This window comes from Spinacia oleracea, chromosome 5, assembly GCF_020520425.1.
Source record: "Spinacia oleracea cultivar Varoflay chromosome 5, BTI_SOV_V1, whole genome shotgun sequence".
In the NCBI taxonomy this organism is placed as follows: domain Eukaryota; kingdom Viridiplantae; phylum Streptophyta; class Magnoliopsida; order Caryophyllales; family Amaranthaceae; genus Spinacia; species Spinacia oleracea.
The window spans coordinates 83,371,757-83,395,616 of NC_079491.1; the positions used below are offsets into that span (position 1 = coordinate 83,371,757).

At 38.9% G+C, this 23,860-nt stretch overlaps 2 protein-coding genes across 2 annotated transcripts; one reads left to right on the forward strand and one right to left on the reverse strand.

Annotated features, from left to right (window-relative positions):
- The first annotated feature begins 7,878 nt into the window (after window positions 1-7,878).
- Window positions 7,879-13,803, forward strand: LOC110797225 (uncharacterized). The gene is made up of 4 exons (XM_056829813.1): window positions 7,879-8,373; window positions 8,490-8,567; window positions 8,752-9,285; window positions 13,591-13,803. The coding sequence occupies exons 1-4, from the start codon at window positions 7,879-7,881 to the stop codon at window positions 13,801-13,803; spliced, it is 1,320 nt and encodes a 439-aa protein (XP_056685791.1).
- Window positions 13,804-14,027: 224 nt separating this feature from the next.
- On the reverse strand, window positions 14,028-18,058 carry LOC130461655 (uncharacterized). The gene is made up of 4 exons (XM_056829814.1): window positions 17,713-18,058; window positions 15,206-17,414; window positions 14,770-15,118; window positions 14,028-14,677 (listed from the first exon to the last, which is right to left on the reverse strand). The coding sequence occupies exons 2-4, from the start codon at window positions 17,411-17,413 to the stop codon at window positions 14,028-14,030; spliced, it is 3,207 nt and encodes a 1,068-aa protein (XP_056685792.1). The 5' UTR covers window position 17,414; window positions 17,713-18,058.
- Between the last annotated feature and the right edge of the window lie 5,802 nt (window positions 18,059-23,860).

Here is a 23,860-nt window from a genome sequence, read left to right on the forward strand (position 1 = left end):
TTGGTTTAGTTTGGTGGTAGTTGAGCATTTTGTTTTAGAAATTATAGGAAAAGTCTTTATGATTCATCATTAATCGAATCAAGTACTAATTGACTTCGATTATTCCAACTAAGATATGCCATATCTTATGGACCTAGATTGTGAAATTACAACACACAATCATTGATGATCATATTTGGTCACAAGTAATCATCAACATGATCTAACCTAGATCTTTATGATTTCTTGCCAAGTGGATTTTATACTTCTGAATCTTTGAACTACCCAAACAGATTCAACTTATATCACATTTGAGTAAATAAACCTATATTCACTCAAATCCATGTGAAATAATAAAGTCATAAAATCTTTCTTTAGCTTTGAACTCTATTGTCTAGGCGTTCTAACAATAGTTCATATCTTTTGTTACTTTCAACAAGTAAGACTAGTTGTCTTAAATTGATCTAGAAATCCATCAACTTTCAAAAGTCCATCAAAATAGAGCTTTTGAATGTTAACTTGTTGATATGGTCTAAGCAACAATGCCAAAGATTAGTGGAACTCAAATCAAGGGGTTGATTTGAACCTAGTAGAGTTCTTTAAAGAGTTGTTTGTTTTAATCAAGCATATTGACTCAACCTGTAATTGACCATTTCATTCAAATAAATAAACAAACATTGTTTTTGCTTTTCTTGAATGTGAGTCTTTCTGTGTTTGAAAACAGAAATTTAGGTATGCTGTTTATGGAACAAAATAGCCATTAAGTTCCAGCCTTTGAAAGGACTTAAAACAAACTAGATGACCCTACAACTAATGTAGCATTGCCATGCTTCATTTCCCACTTGTAGGCCATTAGTGTATCCTAGCTTCCATTGTTTGAGTTATTACCGAAGTATAAACCTCAAGCGGTATATGATACCAAGGAAGTTTGATTGCTAGGTCACTTCTCTTTAAACATAAACTTATAGGTAGAAACGGAATCGTAAATTCCTTTCATTTGTTCCTCGTTTTCCTATTTCTTGTACCCTTTCTTATAGCCTTAAGAATGAATTCTCTAGTGTTGACTTTTATACTTTGTTAGACATGTCCAATGTCACTCCTAACAAGGTTCTTTCCATTTAATTTATGTTGAATATTCTGTTTCAACTAGATGATCTTACCAGAAGCTTCTAAAGTTCTCTAAGCATCGATCTATTCGAATGTCTAGGGACTAGACTCATTCGAGAATTAAATGGACAAAGATATTAGGTTGTTAACCATTGGTAAAGCTGAGCGTTTAAGCTCAATGCTTTATGATCTCAAAACTACAGTGTATTTTGAATTCACAAGCACCAATTGGTTTGCCATTCGATTTTGATATTCGAAAACAACCATAAAAGTCGCTAAAAGAAACATACATTTTAAATTGCTCATTTTCTCTCATTTCCGTGAATCGTTCTTGGATTCACTACCAATCGAGGAAATTTACTGTTACCTTTCTAAAAGGATTTATTGCAGTGCAAGATATTTAATTATAAACAATAATTAAAACATACATTGAAGCATGCAAAGTCTAAACATTTATCATGAATAATAACTTGAAAATGAAAGCAATCATGCAATTTAAACAAGTCATTAGCATTTTATTCGAATTATGTGTTCCGGCAGGTGTGAATAAAATGATTCCAAGACCCTAAAACCATTGAAGAATTAAGCACAGTTTGTCGACTCAATTCTAAAACATTTTAGGTAAGCAAAAGCCTTTTGCTAATAGTCTAGAAACTATTCTTGGTTGATAGGTACGTCTAAGAACTTATTAGGTAAACCTATCGATTTTGCCACGACATAAAAGGACTCCTTACTTATATCGTTGAGTTTCACCAAAACTAACATGTACTCACAATTATTTGTGTACCTTGCCCCTTTAGGACCAATAAGTAACACCTCGCTGAGCGAAAACTATTACTAGATTGATGTAAAGGATATCCAAGCAAGTGTATATTTTGGCATGGCACCTTTAACTCAATTTTTAAGTTTGGAACTTAAGGCTCTTACTATGTTGGTTAGATTTTAAGTGAACTAAAATCCTTAATCATGCAACATAATCAAGCTTTGATCTCATGCATTTTAAGACATATTTAAAAGCAATAAATAACTTAAAACATGCATAAGATAAATGTGATCTAGTATGGCCCGACTTCATCTTGAAGCTTTAAATTCAAAGTCCGTCTTGAAAATCTCCGTGGGAGGCACCATTTTCTTCAAATAGGATAAGCTATAATTAAAACTAATTACAACTATTTGATGGTACGCAGACCATATTTGAATTGAAAAACAACTTTGGTACTTTAGACCAATTACATTCAAATTAATGGTACGCAGACCATATTTTCTATCCTATTTGGGCCATACTAGTCACTTCATAACCTGCAAAACAGTACATATAAAATATATACCATTCACCCATTCATTATCATGAATGGCCCACACAGCTGGTTAGTAAAACACATTATGCATCACATAAACATTTGCCGCAATTAATCAAGGGCACCAATAATCTACAAATTATTCAGTCCTTATTAATTCTAATCAAGTTGTTTTAACCTTAAGGATTTGTAGACCTAATCAAGAGTTTATGACTAAAAGGGGCTCCCACTTAAACCAATAAATTCATATGCTTTACTAATTTTAAACATAAAAATGTATTTCTAGTTTAACCGGAAACATACAAATTTAATTAAAATTTAAAGCTCATATAAATTTATAATTGAATCCAAAAAGTTTAATTTAATTTCAGTCGTATTTAAATTAATTCATTATTTTAATTTTAGTAAAATAATTAGAATAAATAAAATTTTTTATAATTACAATATTCAAAATTAAAATCCAAGAAAATAATTTAAATTATTAATTTTAAAATTAATTAAAATTACGTAAACTGAAAATTTCAAATTAAAATTTCAAAACGATCTAATCGCAACGCAACAACCCCACGCAACGTACGCCCATGGGCCACACGCACACAGCCATTGCTGGCCATGTGCGCGCAGCCAATGCGCTGCGTCGCATCGCTGCTGCTGCTCTCCTTCGCAAGGCATCACGCGAGCTGGTGCTCGCTGCGCGCGCCATCACTCGATGCACGCGAGCCATCGCTCGCTGCGCTCGCTCGCCAGCGCTCGCTGCATGCGAGCCAGCGCTCGCTGTGCGCGCTCGCCAGCGCTCGCTTTATGCGGGCCATTGCTCGCTGCGCCCGCTCGCCAGCGCTCGCTGCGCGCGCTTGCCAGCGCTCGATCCTGCGAGCCATCGCTCGCTGCGCGAGGCATCGACGCTGGGCGTAGCACTCGTGGCACGCGAGCTTGCGCTCGCTGCGTGCGAGGCTTCGCACACTTGCGCGAGGCAGTGCGCGCTGTGGCGCAGCTCGCTTGCTGCCCACACGCGACTGCCTGTGCCTTGCTTTCGCCCTCGCCCATTCGTCCATTGCTCACAGCCCACGACACAAGGCAGGGCTGCTGCCTTGTGCTCGTGCACCATGGCCTTGCTCATTGCATTCGTGCCGCATGGGCGACGAGCTCCCTTGCTCGTCGTCTCATGCCCGCACTATACAACACCCCTTAAGGGTAACACGTAGCGTCCATTGCTTTGTGCGTGCAAGTTATATGAACGAATCGCATAAAATTTGAAAATTTATATTTAAAATTAATGACAAATTAATAAATAATATTAATTTCATAATTTTAGGGCGAAAAATCGAAAATTTATTATTCAATTGATTTCCGATTAACATGGATTCAAGCCTAGGTCATAAAAATTTAAAATTTATCATTAATTTACAATTTTTATGGTGGTTTTTAATCATAGGTATCTAATTAAATTATAATTAATGATGAAAATCAAATTAATTCTAAATTATTCTAATTTTCAACAAATTAATCATAATTACAAATTAGATTGCATAATTAACAAGGCTAGGCATTCAAACTTGTTAAACATATACAGTAGGTCAATCAAAAATTCAAGATTTATCAACAAGAATCGCAAATATTTAATTTAACATCTTAAATTTACGAAATTTTGCATTCGAAAAACTAAAACCTCCGAAAAGTCATAGTTAGACTTCGAATTTGAGAATTCTGGGTTCGGCCCAAAAGTCCTGTTTTTGTCAAAATTTTAGAATGCCTTTTACATGCGGAATTGACACAAAAATCACTCGATTTGGATGAGTAACGAAGAAACTGCAGAAAAACTGCGTACGTATAATTAAATAAACGCAATTTGCAATTAATTAACAATTACGAAAATTAATCACCCCTTTTAATTCTTGCAAATTTGTAATATTTAACCATGTTCATGCAATTTAGATTATGAAAATAATAAGAGGCTCGTGATACCACTGTTAGGTTATGATACATATGACAATTCATAAATCATGCGGAAAAACCATAAAGCCAGGAAAACATATTATTTACACATAATCATTTAGCATAGTTTAGATGCATACTCTTTGTTGCGTGCCTTCCCTAGCTGCGCCCGAACTGAACAAGAACAAGTCTTTAGGACTCCAAGTGTCGTCCCTCCGTAGATAGTCCACAGCACGTCCGGATCCGCCTTAAGATTGACCAACTAGAATCGCCCTTAAGGTACTATTATTTTCGGCACTTTATAGGCAATTGTGTAATTGAATTTTGCTCTCAAAAACTTACTTTGAATACTTGAATGCTCGATGTAAATATGTGACCCTAGGCACCTATTTATAGAGTTATGGAAAAGGATTTGGAATCCTATTAGGATACTAATTTATTTAATTATAATCCTACTAGGACTCTAATTAAATAAACTAAATCTTTTAGGATTAGATTTAATCATATGACAAATCCCGGTAGCTTTAGGATTCGAGTAGCACACAAACACACACGCACGCACAGCAGCCCACGAGGGGCGCCATGCGCGCGCGCGCAGCCCGCGAGCTCGCAGCCCACCGCCGCAAGCCCACACGCTGCCGTAGCCTTGGCGCGCGCTGGGCCTGCCTTGCGGTGGGCCTGGCGCAGCCTTGGCTGGTGCGTTTGTGGCGCGCTGGCTTGCTGGGCGATGGCCCGGCTTCGTGCTGGGCCTTCGTCTGGCAGGCCTCGTCCGATGCTAATTCGTACGATACGCTTCCGATTAATTTCCCGATTCCGGAATTCATTTCCGATACGAACAATATTCAATATTTCCGATTCCGGAATCAATTTCCGTTTCGAACAAATATTTAATATTTCCGTTTCCGGAATTATTTTCCGATTCCGATAATATTTCCGATTCTGACAATATTTCCGTTTCCGGCAATATTTCCGATTCCGGCAATATTTCCATTTCCGATAATATTTTCCGATACGTACCATGTTTCCGTTTTCGGCAACAACTACGACTTGGATAATATTTATATTTCCGATACGATCCATATTTCCGTTTCCGGCAATATCATCGTTTCCGGAGTATTCATTTCTTGCCTGTGACGATCTCAGATCCCACTGAAACCAAGATCCGTCGATTCCGAATATCCATAGATGGAGTATTTAATGCCATTAAATACTTGATCCGTTTACGTACTATTTGTGTGACCCTACGGGTTCAGTCAAGAGTAAGCTGTGGATTAATATCATTAGTTCCACTTGAACTGAAGCGGCCTCTAGCTAGGCATTCAGCTCACTTGATCTCACTGAATTATTAACTTGTTAATTAATACTGAACCGCATTTATTAGACTTAACATTGAATGCATACTTAGACCAAGGGCATTATTTCCTTCACAATGTGCCTCACCTGGGTCTGACTGGTAACTACTCGTACCACCGAGTGCATATGAAACATCCGGGCGTGTAAATATCATAGCATACATTATTGAACTAATCAATGATGTATATATGATGAGTCATATTTGTATTGGGTATTTTAGGAGCATTTAGGTTGCATTATTAAGGCATTTATATCATTTTAGTTGCATTTAGGGTCACATTTGCATAAGTTATCGTTGTCGTACTCTATTACACCCCGTTTGTTTTTCTTTAATGTTTCAGGTGATTTTACGGTCATTTGGATGCTTTCGGAGTGTTATGAGTTGATTTGGATGATGAACGGATGTGATGCTGACTCGAGGATCATTACATGTCTCTAGGGATAATTTTGAGTCAACAATGAAGCTAAACGTTATTTTTCTAAGCATCAAAACGGACAAGCATTTACTCTTTTGACGATATCTCAACTTCTCCATGTCGGAATGAGACGATTTTGATTGGGCTAAAAAGTAGGCTCTAAGGGCTTTCCAACGATAGGTCACACGTCCCTATGGGCATTGTAGAACAAGAGTTATAACATAAACAAGGTGGCTCGACTATCCGATTCACCCACAGCCCACAACGCTGGCCCGACTCTTCTCTTTGGGCGCGAAAACCAGTGACCGACCAGCGCGCGGGCCCGCTGGTTTCTGCGCCTATCTGATTTCCGCGCGGATTCATTGCGTTCCTTCTCGTGATCGTTCAATTAAATCGTAACTTATGTAATTATTATTATTTCCTATTTTGTTTAGAATTTAGGAAGCATATAAATACTTCAAGGGAATTAATTTATTTCCCTTATGTTTTTATTTTCGAGACTACTCTTTCACGTTATTTCCTATTCTTCTCTCTTCCATTGTTGAACCCTTGATTTTCAATCTTTCAATCATCAATCTAAGGTATTTTCATAATTTCTCTTGCTTTAATTCATTCTTATTATTTTCGTTGCATAGATTAATTTGTGCTTTGATTATGAAATTCGTTTTTATTATTTATTTCATGCTTGTTAATTCAATTATGAGGTAGTAGTCATTTTCTTTGGCTAAGTAAGGGAAGCCATGTTTATACCATGATTGTTATGCATTAAAGTTTGCAAATTTCTAGATTATGTTTGAGTAATTCCAATTGATTTGTTCTTAATTGTTGATTCATGTAATTGGCCAATACCGTGGGTTGATTATCTAGCTAATAGGAATTAGAATCGAGAGATCATACTTTTAGAGGCTTGGTGTAATTGGCAATTCTGATTATGTTAGCGACCATACTGCATATGTTGAATTGAAAGTTTTAAGACCCGACCGTAGGATTAACATGTACTTTAATTATTCGGCCTAGTTTATTCATTTTCGGATTGATTTGCGTTTTTGGATTGGTATAAGCATGGTGGACCCAACGTACGCCCTAGACCTTTAATTCATTGATAATTCCCACATTTATATTATTGCTTTAGTTTTACTAGTTAATACTCAAAATCAACTTTCGTTATTGAAATAGTTCGTATAATTGGGCAAAAACTAATAGAACTTGTCTACCTGTGGGATCGACCAATATTTTCTAAGTATCTGCTAACAACAGACGTCGTGCACTTGCGGTATCACTTTTTAATTCATCAAGTTTTTGGCGCCGTTGCCAAGGAGACGGCTATATTCTATTAGTTTTAGTTTGATTATTTGAACTGTTTCCATTGTCTCATTGGAACTTTTAGTTCCAATTGAGGCAAATCTCACTTCGTTTTCCTCGTTTGTTGTTTATGCCCAGGTCTACTAGAACGGGTACCTTGGTTCCTCCCGATCCCGATCTTGGAAAGACCCTTCGACAACTAAAAAATCAACAGAAGAAGAAGAAGCAGTCAGGGTCCCAAGACTCACAGACTCCATCGAGTCACACGATGTCGAAATCCCTGAAATCAAATGGGGTGCCTTCCGACTGGGCTCACAATGACAACTATTGAGGCAGTCAACTTTGAGATCAAGCCTGCTCTAATCTCCATGGTATCTCAAAATCAATACAGTATTCATTCATCTAAGGAACCCACTAACCATCTGCAAAGGTTCAACCAATTGTGTGGTACTATCAAGCATCAAGGGGTCACTCAAGACCAATTGAAGGTTATGTTGTTTGGTTTTAGCCTTCGTGATAAGGCTCAAACATGGTTGAATGATGTCAAGGAGACAGAGTGGAGTGCTATTTCACAGGCGTTTCTTGAAGAATTCTTTCCACCCATCAAGACTGCTGAAATAAGGCACAAGTTTACTACATTCACGCAAGAACCTGAAGAGTCACTTAGAGAAGCTTGGGATAGATTCAAGGCATTGCAGCGGTCTTGTCCGCATCACAACATTGAAAAATGGTTCTTGGTTCAGATTTTCTACCATGGTTTGCAAGATAATACGAAGAACACAGTTGATTCTGCTGCTGGGGGAGTTTTCCTTGACAAAGAAGTGGATGCAGGTTATGATTTTCTTACCAATCTTGCTGCCAATCACTATAGCACCACCAGAACCACATATAGGAGGGGCAAGATGGAAGTTGATGCTTATTCTCTATTGTCCTCACAAGTGGCATCCTTGAACCTAAAGATTGATTCTTTGAAGCTCCTCAGTCTGGTACTCCCCCAATGAGTATCAATGCTATGTCTAGTGTAGCTCCAATGACAACTTCTTACTGCAAAGTATGTGGCATCCAAGGTCACTTTGGTTATGAGTGCTCTTAAAGTTCACAGGATACCACGCAAATTGAGCAAGTGAATGCTTTCAACAGAGGCAACCCAATGACCCATATTCCAACTCCTATAATCCAGGTTGGAGGAATCATCCAAATTTCTCATATCGGAGCTACAATGTTCAGAATCCTCAACCCCAACAACAATGGTCGCAACCAGAATACCATCCACCTCAGCCACATGTTGCTAGGCCCCCATTTCCACAAGAACCTCACATAATGCTCCCTCTGGGTTTAATACGCCCCCGCACCAATGCTATCAGCAACAAGCTCCTCAGACCAATGCTACTCCAGAGCCTAACATGGGTGATCTGTATAAGCTCATTGCAAATATGCAGAAGACCGCAGAGATAGCTCAAAAGAACCATGATGAGAGCATAAAAAAGTTGAAGAATCAGAATAGAATGTTGGAGAATCAAGTTGCTCAACTTGCTGACACTCTATCTCATAGGCAACCGGGTACACTTCTAGGGCAATCTACTCGGCCCCAGGGTCAGAAGGGAAAAAGTGCCAATGCTATCACTCTTAGAAGTGGCACTAAATATGATGGAACCCCGATGCCCACTGATGATGCAACTCTTGCTAAGGAGAACACAAATGAACCAGAGAAAACAATTGGCGCAGAGCCTCAAATCCCGGAAGTTGATAATGATGATGATGTTGGCACAAATAAAGGGAAGGAGAAGATTTCTGATTCTCTCCCTATTGTGCCTAAGTTGCCTTTCCCTCACCGGATGCAGAAAACTAAGGTCGATCAACAACTTGGTAAGTTCTTGGTAATGGTCAAGAATCTTGAGGTAACAATTGAAGGAAATAATTCCATTGGTCCAAGTATGCATTTAATGTTAAGTCTAATAAATGCGGTTCAGTATTAATTATACAAGTTAATAATTCAGTGAGATCAAGTGAACTGTACGCCTAGCTAGATGTCGCTTCAGTTCAAGTGGATTAATAATATTAATCCAGAGCTTACTCTTGACTGAACCCGTAGGGTCACACAGATAGTACGTAAACAAATCAAGTATTTAATGGCATTAAATACTCTATCTAATGGATATTGGGAATCGACGGATCTTGGTTTCAGTAGGAGCTGAGATCGTCAAAGGCAAGTAAAGGAATACTCCGGAAACGATGATATTGCCGGAAACAGAAATATGGATCGTATCGGAAATATAAATATTATCCAAGTCGTAGATGTTGCCGGAAACGGAAACATGGTATGTATTGGAAAATATTATCAGAAATGGAAATATTGCCGGTATCGGAAATATTGCCGGAAACGGAAATATTGTCAGAATCGGAAATATTATCGGAATCGGAAAATAATTCCGGAAACGGAAATATTAAATATTTGTTCGAGACAGAAATTAATTCCGGAATCGGAAATGTTAAATATTGTTCGTATCGGAAATGAATTCCGGAATCGGCAAATTAATCGGAAGCGCGTCGTACGAATTAGCATCGGACGAGCTTGCTAGAAGAAGGCCCAGCACGAAGCCAGGCCCGCGTCCAGCAAGCCAGCGCGCCACACGAACAGCCAAGGCCACGCCAGGCCCAGCGCAAGGCCAGGCCCAGCAGGCCGTGGCTGCGTGCGCAGCTGCGTGCAATGGGCTGCGAGCAATGCTGCTGCTCGCGTGGGCTTGTAGCTCGCGTGGGCCGAGTGGCCGTGTGGGCTGTGCGCGGGCATGGCCTGCACGCTTGGGGGTCATGCTCGTGTAGAGTTCGTGTTCACATACGAAACCTAAAGCGTATAGGATTCGTTTAATGATTAAATTCCTAATCCTAAAAGATAAATTAATTAAATAAGAGTTCTACTAGGATTCTAATTTAATTAATTCGTATCCTAGTAGGATTCGATTACTTATTCCATGGCCTATAAATATGAGATCAAGGCTCATAATTTATAACGAGTTTTGAAGTATTCAAAGGTTAGAATTTGAGCAAAAAATTCAGTCATACACTTGCCCATAATAGCCAAATAAAATAGTACCTTAAGGGCGATTCTAGTTGGTCAATATTAAGGCGGATCCGGACGTGATATGGACTTTCTACGGAGGGACGACACTTGGAGTCCTAAAGACTTGTTCTTGTTCGGTTCGGGCGTAGCAAGGGAGGGCACGCTACAAAGAGTATGCATCCTAAATTATGCTAATTGTTATGTGGCAATTAATTTGGAATCCCGGCGTTTATGGTTTTTCCGCATGATTTATATTCGTTTATATGTATCATAACCTAACAGTGGTATCACGAGCCTCTAATTAATTCCATAATAATTGCTTAACATGGTTAAATTTTACAAATTGCAAAGAATTAAAAGGGGTGATTAATTTTCGTAATTGTTAATTAATTGCAAATTGCGTTTATTTAATTATATGTACGCAGTTTTTCGGCAGTTTCTTCGTTACTGAACGAAATCGAGTGATTTTGTGTCAATTCCGCATGTAAAGGCATTCTAAAATTTTGACAAAAATCCTCTTTTTCGGCCGAACCCATAATTCCCAAATTCGAAGCCTAACTATGACTTTTCGGAGGTTTTAGTTCTTCGAACGCAAAAGTTTGTAATTTTAAGATGTTAAATTGAATATTTGCGATTCTTGTTGTTAAATCTTGAATTTTTGATTGACCTACTGTATATGTTTAACAAATTTGAATGCCTAAGCTTGTTAATTATACAACCTAATTTGTAATTGTAATTAATTTGTTGAAATTCGAATAATTTAGAATTGATTTGATTTTCATAATTAATTAACGATTTAATTAGGTATCCATGATTAAAAAACCACCCTAAAAATTGTTAATTTATGATAAATTTTAAATTTTTATGACCTATATTTGAATCCATGATAATCGGAAATTAATTGATTAATAAATTTTCGATTTTTCGCCTAAAATTATGAAATTAATATGATTTATTAATTTGTCATTAATTTTGAAATAAAAGTTTTAATTTTTATAAAACTCGCTCATAAAACTTGCACGCACAAAGCAATGGACGCTACGTGTTACCCTTAAGGGGTGTTGTATAGTGCGGGCATGCGACGACGAGCAAGGGAGCTCGTCGCCCTTGCTCGTCGTCGCATGCGGTACAATGCAGCAAGCAAGGGCCATGGCACACGAGCACAAGGCAGCACGCTGCCCTTGTGTCGAGTGCTGTGTGCAGCGTGGGCGAGGGGGCGAGGGCGATGGGCATTGGCGCAAGCCAGGCGAGCAGCCGCGTGTGGGCAGCGAGCATGCTGCGCCACAGAGCGCGCTGCCGCGCCCAGCGAAGCAACCAGATGCGTCGGGCTTGCTGCGTTGCGTGTGGCCTGCTCGTGTGAAGCCGTACGATCAGTCGAGGGGCGTTGCTGCCTCGTGCACTCGACGGGGCTTGGGCGCAAGCCCAAGTGCCTCTATTTACGATTGATGCGTTTTGATTTTAATTTTAAATTTTCAAATCGGAAACGATTTTAATTAATTTTAAAATTCGTAATTTAAATTGTTTTCTCGGAATTTAATTTTTAATAATCTAATTATTATAAATTTTACGGTTTTTTCATGAAATACCCCTGAGGTTTGCAAGAATGCACCAAATACACTCGCGTCTTTTGAATCACATAATATACCCCTATTTTTGCGTAAGTTTGAACCAAATACCCCTAATCCGACCTTCCGTTAGTCCTCCGTTAAGTCATGTTAACCATTCACCACATGGCCCTATTTATAAACTTATTGCACAATATACACCTATTTGTAAACTTATTTGCACCAAATACCCAAATTGTAGGAATTGAATCTAACGGCTATAAAATTAGACATCAATCATAGCAATGCTTGCCATTCATAGTCTGCTCAATAATTTGAAGTTCAAAGACATCAAGAAAAACATAATTCTTAGCCTCATTAATTATAGTCACTATTGTGATCTCTACGAAAATGAGACCAAACAAGGAAATCAAAACTACGACAAACAAAAGCTATATCTTCTAAGATACTATCAACTAAAGAAAGCATAAAAACACCATTCTGCATCTTGCTAATGAGGGTCAGACAATCTGACTCGAGAATCACGTTCCGGTAACCATGGTCCCTCGCCTTCTTTAGTCCTAGGAGGGCAGCCTTGCATTCAGCGACAAAAGGGTTTCAATGAGCACGGACACGACGGGAAGCAGCAAAGAGGATTGTACCATCCCTCATTCGGCCACTACCCCATCCCAACAAAGCTTGCATCTGAAATTGATGCATCAAGATTAATTTTGAGGGCACCTTCGGGAGGGGGGATCCACACATTGCTACTAGATGTGGAGCTGCACTTTGTTCCACCATAAATACAAGCTGAGTACTCCCCATAATCAACAACATACCTCCTTACATTCTCCATAAAGACCCCATCAGGAACCTCCACCTTCTCAAACAACCATTTATTTCTCCTATACCAGATCGACCAAGCAAGGAAACCTATTGTTTGCCTCTGCTTTGCATCCAGACGCTGCTGCCATGACATAATAAGCGCCAAAAGTACAAACTTCGGTAACGATCAATTATATACATATAAAGCAACCAAAGGATTTAACAATCGGTTTTTTCATGAAATGCCCCTGAGGTTTGCAATAATGCACCAAATACACCCGCGCGTTTCAAAATTCATAAAATACCCCTATTTACTCAAAACTGTTCACCAAATACCCCTATTATGACTTTCCGTTAGTCCTCCGTTAAGTCATGTTTAAAATTCATAAAATGCACCTAAATATAAAGGTTTTGCATAGTATACACCTATTTGTAAAGTTCTTTGCACCAAATACCCAAACTTCATAATTTGAATCCAACGGCTAGTTTTAATTCAATATAGCCGTTATGTTCATGCTGCCTATAAGTAAGGCTGTTGTTCACTTGACTTGCTCCATGTTTAGCCCTCTATTTCCTAAATAGCCATGAGTTCTAATTCAAAAACCGGATCCTCTTCCATCCCAAGTTTGTCATACCTAAGAGTTCCAAATAAAAACTGCAATTGTGGGAGAAGATTTGCAATTAGGAGCTCGGAAACGGCTAAAAATCCGCAAAAGCTTTACTACAAGTGTGATCCTTGTGATAATTTCAAGTGGTGCAAAGGTTTTGTTGAGCAGACATTTGATGAAGCTCAAAGCAAGGGAAACAGAGCTGATGAAAACAGGGGAATGCAAGAAGAAAACAGGGGAATGCAAGAAGGAAGCAGGGGAATGCATGAAGAGTTGAAGCTATTGAAGAAGAAACTGAAACAACAGAAACAACAATTCAAGTTTGCAATAAAAATTGGTGTAATAATGTTTGCATTTCTAATTTGGATAGCAATGAAGTAGAGTTGTAACAAATTTCAAGCAATAACATCACTTGTTTAAGCATATGAGCTTTACAAAAACTGATTTCTAAGTGGACAAATGCCACTGAAACTGCACAAAAACATCTTGTCTAAGCAATTGTGTTCTTTCCAAAAAGTGATACTAATTGTAAATTGCCTAAGCTATTTTAACTTTGTGCACCTACAATTCACCAAAAACTGACTAACTTTTAACTTTGTGCATGGTTAAGTTGCTGTGTTTGCTCTTTTCCTCCCCCTTGAACCCCCTTGTGATGTACTTGCTCCTGCTGCTGCTGAAGTGCTTGGTCCAGTGCTTGGTCCTCCATTCTTACATGTCCTTGAGTTATGACCAAACTCCCTGCACTTTCCACATTTCACATTGCTGTTTCTCTTCCCCTTCCTGGGTTCATTTGGTCCTCTCTTTCTCTTCTTAGCAGGTCTGCCAGCTTGTCTTTTGATGACTGGAGGCTGAATGGTAGGGAGAGAAAAGTTAGGCCACTGTGTTGGGTCTGACATGGGGTGAATGTGGTCTGCATATGTAAGCTTGTATGCAGCAGACTTGAAGAATGGGGAGACAAAATCAATGGGGTTCAGCCTTTGGTCATAAATTACCCTGAGTGCATGCTTGCAGGGGATTCCAGAAATTTGCCACTTCCCACACCCACAGCTTCTAGTTGATAACCTGATGGGGAAGTTCACATGTGCATCTCTGACCTCAAATTCCCCCCCACCACAGGCTGTAGCATAGCAGAACCTAGACTCTCCTGTTCTTTCATCCACCTCTTTCTTGGCATACTCAGTCAACTGACCATCCTCCATATCAATTGCCATGTCAAATCTTGCCCCAACCCTCTCCATACACCACTTTCTGATTGCTGTACAACAACACAACAACATACAACATTATACACAGAACATCACAAACATCACAAAATAAAGGAACAGAACATGAAGTGGTGAGCTATACCTTCCAACAATGAGAATACAGGCATGTCTCTGTATGGTTTTGTGCATGCATTGAATGACTCCACAAAGTTTGTTGTGTTGTGATCACAACAAACAGAAGGGTCAAACATATGCCTGGACCACTGCTCCTGGCATGTGTCCAAGTATGCAGCAGCATTTGGATCATGAGCAGTGATCTTCTCTAATTCTTTACCATACACATACTCATTGTGTGCATTTGCAGCTATCCAAAACAGTTTGAAGAAAGCAGATCCACTAAATCCATTGTTTTTGCAATTCATGTACAAGTGTTGGCAGCAAACTCTCCTAGTAGCTCTAGGAAAAGTATCTCTCACTGCCAAGTCAACTCCCTACACAGGATATGTTCATTTTAGGCCAATCATATCTGTTGCAATATTATAAAATTGAAACAAAAAAGGAGCAAAATAAACATATACCTTCATCCTGTCACTGATGAAGGTCCAATCATCTTTGTTGCAACCCTCTTGCTCAAACATCTGCCTCAAGCATCTCATGAAATGTGTCCAACTATCACAGCTCTCAGTGTCCACTATCCCATAAGCCAGAACAAATATTTCATTGTTCCCATCAATGCCAACAGCTGTGAGTAGGATTCCCTTGTAAAACCCACTTAGATGAGCCCCATCTATTCCAATTATAGGCCTGCACCCCCTCAAAAACCCCTTGACTTGAGCAGCAAAGGAGAAGAAACAAGCTCTGAACTTGGGGTTCACATCCCCACTTGTAGCACCCCATGAAATCAGTGCATAACTTCCTGGGTTTGTCTGTTTAATCATCTCAGCATACCTAGGAAGCAACTCATAAGCCTCAGCCCAACCACCATGTATCTTCTCTACTGCCATACTCCTTACTTTGTACAACAATCTCTTTTTAACCCTCAATTGAAATGTCTCCTGTGCATACCTTCTCAATGTCTCAACAGGAATTTCAGTGTTGGCCTCAATTAGACTCATCATGTTCTTACATAGCCACTCAGAGGTCACCACAGGGTTCTCCTCCAATCTCCCACAAGTTTTGTGGCACCCACTGATCCCCTTAATAGCCCAACTGACACTGTCAACCATCTTACTTGCATGTATCCTCCAGTCACAAGTTTCTATTGCACACACTGCAGTGTACCTCTTACTGTCAGCCCTCTCAACACTTAGTCCAAACCCCTCTTGTATGCAAAAACTCCTCAAAACATCTAGGAAAGTGGACTTGTCTGGAAAGATCAACCAAGGTTCTAATTTGATGGACCCATATGGTTGATGAGTCCATATCTTTCCATTCTTGTAGGCCTTATCCATCTTACTAGAACCATCCAAACATTCCTCAAACAATAAGTCAGGCACATCATCTGTTATCACCTCAGCCTCCACATCAGAGTCAACCCAATCATCAAGTTTATCCTCCTCTAGTTCAGAGTCTGGTTCAGATTCCTCCCAATCTGAATCCTCACTCTCCTCTTCTGAACCTATATCCTCAATATCAGTGAACACCCTTGCACTCTTTGACCTCCCTGTACCCTTCCTACCTATGCCCTTCCCTTTGGATACCCAAGTTCCAGCTTTCTTGGCAGTCACTTTGTTCACCCTGAACCCTGTAGGTCTAGTTCTGGCCCCCTTCCTTTTAACAGCTTCAGACTGATTCTGTGTTGGTGTTGAATGGGGTGGCTGATCATTTTGGGTGTTCTGTGGTGGTGGGGAATGGGGTGGTTGATCATTTTGGGTGTTCTGTGGTGGTGGGGAATGGGTGGGGTGTGTTTGTGGTGATGGGTTGGGTTGCTGTGGTGGTGGGATGGGCTGCTGTGTTGTTGGGGTGGGTTGCTGTGCTGGTGGGATTGATTGTTCTGGAGTTGGGGTGGGTTGCTGTGGTGTTGAGGTGGGCTTTTTTGTTGTTGGGGTGGGTTTTTTTGCCTTTGGTGTGGCCTGTTTTTGAGTTGGGGTGGGTCTCCTCTTAGGGGTCAGTTTCTTGGCTTTAGGAACCTTAGGAGCTTTTGGAGTAGTTGGCTTGACTTTGGCCTTTTGTTTTGGTTTAGGAGAAGTAGGTTTTTTGGAGGGTGAAGATTCTTGTGTGGGTTGTGGTTGAGAGGCTCCTGGAAACACCTCATCAGCACCATCCTTGCTTATAATCCTCACATACTCAGTGCTTAAGTCCTCACAATCAACCACAGGCACCTCCACAGCTATTGTGTACTCCATTTGTTCTTGAAGTTCCCTTAAAATGTCCTCTCTCTCCTGTTTTTTCCTCATTTCCTCTTCCTCCTTTCTTTGAGCCCTAAGAAGTTCATCTTGTCTCTCTTTGAGCTTTCTCTCACTCTCCTTCCTATGATGCTCAATTGTGGCAACAGCATTTCTAAACACCACTCCTGGTTTGTCTGTACCCTCAACCCATATTTCAGCAGTGTCCTTACCCCAATTCCATCCCCACATTAGCTTCATTGTCTTATCATCTACCAACTCAACTCTACCACAGGGAGACTCAATAAACAGGGCAAATGTACTAGGTAAAAACACATCCTGCCTAACAGATTCCTCAAAAATATCCAAAAACAACCTCAAAAGACGATACTTTTCCATGTCTGTAACTCTCACATCAAAGCTATGTGATCCATGATGCAATAACAACCACATTGCAGTCATCCTAAAGGGAAAATTTAAGGAAAAAAAACATGAATTTCGATTCAACCAACAACAATTCATCAATAAACAACCACAATCATGATCACAATGAAATTCAACAGGTCACAATCACAACTTACAACTAACCAAACAATTATTCACAACAAATCCAAGGAATAACTAACTTCTAACCAATCAATTAATCTCAACTGACAATTTCAAAAAATCACTGACAATTTCGCAAAACCCTAACCCTAATCAATTTCGCGAAAAAATTGTACTTTACAAGCAAAATAAATCAGCGAAGAAGGGATTATTACCTTGAAGTAGATAATCCAACTAGGAAAAGGGCCCTTGTTCGTCCACTGCACCCGAAGCTCTAAATCGCCTCCAAGTTGCCCCCTTTTTGTCGCGAATTCACCAAACGAACACCCACGAACTCGCCAAAAGAGAACGCAACAAATTTCACTAAATTCTTGAAGATCTACCCAGAATTTTGTCAGTTACAGTAGAATTGATGAGGGTTGAAGAACAGGGGAAAGGAGAGAGAAAGAAGAGAAGTTGAGAAGTTTTTTTTTTTTTGGAATTTCAGTCACAATTGTTACCTAAATCGCGCCAAACAACAATTAAGGGCAAATTGGTAAAACGTCACTAACGGCAAGCTAACGTCCGTTAAATCTAGGAGCATTTAATGAACAATACGGAACTTTAGGGGTATTTTATGAATTTTGAAACGCGCAGGTGTATTTGGTGCATTATTGCAAACCTCAGGGGCATTTCATGAAAAAACCGATTTAACAATAGTACAATACACCCTTTAAAATTAAACCCCTCTCAATTAAAACCCACATCCAAGAACATTCAAAATTGAAGCAACATTAAGGCAAATTTGCACCCAAAAACTATAATAAGGAGTAAAATGTTAGCATATTGAAAGGTACAAATACTCCTAGCTACACAACATAATTTTGAATAAAAGAAGACCCATTAATATAAGAACAATTTCAGACACAGAAACTCAACAAAGATACCAATAAAATTCATGCATTTCATCAAAAGTCGATTTCATAATTACAATAATTTTAAAAGAAAAATGTATAAAAAGGAGAGAAGCATAAAAACCCTCGTTAAGAAGATGAAATCGTTCCAGCAGGAAGCTCCTTGACAAGAGCAGCAAGCGCTTCGGGGTTGAACCCCAATTCAGAAAGGGCGATTAGGAGAGAGATTGTGTGACGATCAAGTTGAGTGTTCAAGATGTTTTACATCTCAAATACTAGGTCTAAACACTCCTTTGCATTTCGTGCTGCTTCTGAATCCATTGTTGTTGTGTTTGTGGATTGTGGAGGTGGGAATTATGTGAGGGTTTTTTTGGATTGGTGATTAGTTGATTACTGATTATCGATGTTTCCCAGTTTTTTTAATTTTCAATTTCAGGGGCTTTTTTTAGTGTAAATTAAATTTTACTCTGTGGCTACCGGTATTAGCAACCAAAGCACCGACCAACCTCCGATCAAAATCCGGTCAATTCTTCGATCAAAATGCCAAAGAACGCACAAACAAATCCGGCGAACTTTAGTTACGGCAGATGAAATCCTTGCAATTTGATGGAAATCGAACCATTTACTTCAAAATCGTGAGTTAGGATCGCCGGAAACTAGAGATCGGAGATCGGCCTCCGTCGGCGATCAGAGAGCGGAGATGGCCGACGCGGGCAACCAGAGAGCAGAAGGAAGAATAGGGGAGAGGAGAGAGAAAGAGAGAAAGAGAAGAAGTTGAGAATTTTTTTTTGTTTTGAATTTATGTTGGAAAACATGAATTAAGGGCAAAGTGGTAAATTGCAGCTAACGGAGTACTAACGTCCGTTAACTCCAAGTGCATCTCATGAACAGTACGGAAAAATAGGGGTATATTATGTGATTCAAAACACGCGAGGGTATTTGGTGCATTCTTGCAAACCTCAGGGGCATTTCATGAAAAACCCGTAAATTTTATTTATACTAATTATTTTACTAAAATTAAAACCTTGAATTAATTTAAATTCATTTAATTCAACTGCAAAATAAATTAAATGGATTCAATTATAAATTTATATGAGCTTTAAATTTTAATTAAATTTGTATGTTTCCGGTTAGACTAGGAAATATATTTTTATTTTTAAAATTAGTAAAGCATGTGAATTTATTGGTTTAAGTGGGAGCGTTTTAGTCATAAACTCTTGATTAGGTCTACATTCCTTTAAGGTTAAAACAACTTGATTAGAATTAATAAGAATTGAATCATTGGTAGATTATTGGAAACCTTGATTAATTGCTGCAAATATTTATGTGATGCATAATATGTTCTACTAACCAGCTATGTGGCCCATTCATGATAATGAATGGGTGAATGGTATATATTGTATATGTACTGTTTTGCAGGTTATTGAAAAGTGACTAGTTTGGCCCAAATAGGATAGAAAATATGGTCTGCGTACCATTAATTTGAATGTAATATTGGTCTAATGCACCAAAGTTTTTTCAATTTAAATATGGTCTGCGTACCATCAAATAGTTGTAATTAGTTTAATTATAGCTGATCCTATTTGATGAAAATGGCGCCTCCCATGGTGAAATTCAATACGGAGTTTCCAATCCATTTTCAAGACGGAATTTGAAGTTGAAGCTTCAAGATGAAGTCGGGCCATACTAGATCACATTTATATCGTATGCATGTTTTAAGTTATTTATTGCTTTAAATATGTCTTAATTATGCATGAGATTATGGCTTGATTATGTTGCATGATTAAGGATTTTAGTTCACTTAAAATCTAACCAACATAGTAAGAGCCTTAAGTTCCAAACTTTAAAATTGAGTTAAAAGGTGCCATGCCAAAATAACACTTACTTGGATAACCTTTACATCAATCTTAGTAATAGTTTTCCGCCATAGCGAGGTGTTACTTATTGATTCTAAAGGGGTAAGGTACACAAATAATTGTGATTACATGTTAGTTTTGGTGAAAGTCAACGATAAAAGTAAGGAGTCCTTTTATGTCGTGGCAAATGCGATAGGTTTACCTAATAAGTTCTTAGACGTACCTATCAACCAAGAGTAGTTTCTAGACTAAGCAAAGGCTTTGCTTACCTAAAATATTTTAGAATTGAGTCTAAATACATAATGTGCTTAATTGTTCAATGATTTAAGGATCTTGGAATCATTTTATTCACACCTGCCGGAACACATAACTTGAATAAAATGCTTAATAAATGACAAATTATGCATGTTTGATAGAATTTAAAGTTTATTAAGAGAAACTGTGAATGGTTTTTTATTTGTTTATTCTTTTTCAATTGTAGTTTTAACTATGGAAAACAACAATTCATTCAACATCCGATCAATTCTCGAAAAGGAGAAGTTGAACGGGAAAAACTTCCTTGACTGGCAAAGGAACTTGCAAATAGTTCTTATGCAGGAAGAAAAGGAGTATGTCCTAGAAGAGGCGATGCCCGAAGCCGCCAGCGACGGGTTCACTCAGGCAGCCCTCAATCGTTGGATTGATGCCAACAAGGATGTGAAATGTCTAATTCTTGCAACCATGAGTGCAGATCTACAGAAAATGTTCATCAACTCAGATGCTTTCACGATCATCAGTGAGTTAAAGATCATGTTCCAAGATCTGGCTCGAGTCGAAAGATTCGAGACTCATAAACAAATTCTTAAGACCAAGCTTAAGAAAGGCGAGCCCGTAAGTCCAAATGTTCTCAAAATGATTGGAGTCATTGAGAATATGAGTCGGCTGGATCAGCAATTCTCTCAGGAAATGGCTGTAGACACCATCCTCCACTCTCTTCATAATGGGTATGATCAGTTCAAGCTGAACTACAGTATGAATAGTCGGGACAAAATGCTCACTGAGCTTCACGGTATGCTGAAGACCGCTGAAAAGACGCTCAAAAGTGATAAGCAAGATGTGCTTATGGTGCGTGGGGGCAAGTTCAAGAAATCTGGTAAGAAGAGGAATGCTAAGAAAGGTGGCAACAAGGCCAGCCAGACTAAGAACCAAGCGGCACCAACTCTGAGAAGAAGAAGGTGAGCCAACCCACTTCTGATTCTGAATGCTTCTACTGCAAGAAGAAGGGGCATTGGAAGAGAGATTGCTTGAAGCTTAAGGAAGATTAGAAGAACGGAACAGTCGTTTCATCTTCAGGTATTTTCGTTATAGACTGTATACTTGCTAATTCAACTTCTTGGGTATTAGATACAGGTTGTGGCTCACACTTATGTTCCAATTCGCAGGGACTAAGAAGAAGTAGAAGGTTAAGCAAGGGTGAAGTCGACCTACGAGTGGGAAATGGAGCATGGATTGCTGCATTAGCTGTAGGAACTTATTATTTGTCGTTGCCCTCTGGGCTAGTTTTGGAACTGGAAGATTGTTTCCATGTTCCAAGTCTTACTAAAAACATCATTTCTGTTTCTTGCTTAGATGCTAAGGGATTTTCCTTTTTAATAAAAGACAATAGTTGTTCGTTTTATTTTAAAGAGATGTTTTATGGATCTGCTAGATTAGTCAATGGACTTTATTTATTAGATCACGACAATCAAGTTTATAACATAAATACCAAAAAGGCCAAAAAGGATGATTCAGATCTCACCTATCTGTTGCAATGTCGATTAGGCCATATTCACTTGAGACGCATAGAAATACTTCAAAAGGAAGGAATTCTAGAACCATTTGACTTAAAGGATTATGGAAAATGCGAATCATGTTTAATTGGCAAAATGACAAAGCAACCTTTCTCTAAAGTTGGAGAAAGAACAACTGAACTATTGGGTTTAATCCATACAGATGTATGTGGACCAATGAGTACAAATGCTAGAGGTGGTTTCAGCTACTTTATCACTTTCCCTGATGACTTCAGTAGATATGGTTATGTCTACCTAATGAAGCATAAGTCTGAATCCTTTGACAAATTCAAAGAATTTCAGAGCGAAGTAGAGAATCAATTAGGCAAGAAGATTAAGGCACTGCGGTCTGACAGAGGCGGTGAATATTTGAGCTATGAATTTGATGACCATCTGAAAGAATGTGGAATTCTATCAGAATTGACTCATCCTGGAACACCACAATGGAACGGTGTGTCGGAACGGAGGAATAGAACCTTGCTAGACATGGTTAGATCAATGATGGGTCAGGCCGAACTTCCAATAGAATTTTGGGTACATGCACTAAATACAGCTGCACTCACTATAAATAGAGCTCCGTCTAAAGCTGTTGAAAAGACTCCATATGAGTTATGGTTTGGAAAGCCTCCAAAAGTGACTTTTCTTAAGATTTGGGGATGTGAAGTATACGTCAAACGATTTATTTCAGATAAACTTCATCCAAAATATGACAAATGTATCCTTGTGGGCTATCCAAAGGAAACAAAGGGGTATTACTTCTACAATACATCTGAGAACAAGGTGTTTGTTGCTCGAGATGGTATCTTTTTGGAAAAAGATCACATTTCCAAAATGACAAGTGGGAGAAAAGTAGACCTCGAAGAAATTCGAGTCGAACAACAAACTCTAGAGAATGCTCAAGATGTCATTCAGGATGAAACTCAGAGATCTTTAGAAGTATCTGGTGAGAATCAAGGACCATCTAGAAATGTAACCCCGCGTAGATCGCAGAGATATAGATCTCAACCGGAAAGGTACTTAGGTATTTTGACGAACGAGAGCTATGACGTTCTATTACTTGAAAGTGATGAACCTGCGACTTACAAACAAGCTATGACGAGCCCTAGCTCCAAGCAATGGCAAGAAGCCTGCAATCTGAATTAGACTCCATGTCTGAAAACCAAGTTTGGGATTTGGTCGATTTGCCAGATGGCTACCAAGCCATAGGAAGCAAATGGGTTTTCAAACTGAAAAAGGACAAGGATGGGAAACTAGAAGTTTTCAAAGCTAGATTGGATGCAAAAGGTTATAGGCAAGTCCACGGTATGGATTACGATGAAACCTTTTCACCAGTTGCAATGCTAACGTCTATTCGGATATTGTTAGCAATCGCTGCATATTACGATTACGAAATATGGCAGATGGATGTCAAAACCGCTTTCTTAAACGACGTTTTAACAAAAACTGTGTTTATGACATAGCCTGAGGGTTTTGAGGATCCAAAGAATGATAAAAAGGTATGCAAGCTAAAGAAATCAATCTACGGATTGAAGCAGGCATCAAGGAGCTGGAATATACGTTTTGATGAAGCAGTTAGTGACTTTGGTTTCATCAAGAACGCAGACGAATCTTGTGCATACAAGAAGGTCAGTGGGAGCAAAATTGCTTTTCTTGTATTATATGTCGATGATATATTACTTATCGGAAATAACATTCCTATGTTGAACTCTGTCAAGATTTGGCTTGGGAAATGTTTTTCAATAAAGGATCTAGGAGAAGCAAAGTACATACTGGGCATCAAGATTTACAGAGATAGATCTAAAAAGA

Bases quoted from the DNA above. Each gene is read 5' to 3' on its own strand.
- LOC130461655 (XM_056829814.1), bottom strand. From the start codon at position 17,413: ATGACTGCAATGTGGTTGTTATTGCATCATGGATCACATAGCTTTGAT. The intron at 15,119-15,205 runs GTATATGTTTAT...TATCCTGTGTAG, and splicing joins TCATCAGTGACAGGATGAAG to GGAGTTGACTTGGCAGTGAG. The intron at 14,678-14,769 runs GTATAGCTCACC...GTTGTTGTACAG, and splicing joins TGTATTCTCATTGTTGGAAG to CAATCAGAAAGTGGTGTATG.
- LOC110797225 (XM_056829813.1), top strand. From the start codon at position 7,879: ATGTTGTTTGGTTTTAGCCTTCGTGATAAGGCTCAAACATGGTTGAAT. The intron at 8,374-8,489 runs GTACTCCCCCAA...TAAAGTTCACAG, and splicing joins CTTTGAAGCTCCTCAGTCTG to GATACCACGCAAATTGAGCA. The intron at 8,568-8,751 runs GTTGGAGGAATC...CAATGCTATCAG, and splicing joins TTCCAACTCCTATAATCCAG to CAACAAGCTCCTCAGACCAA.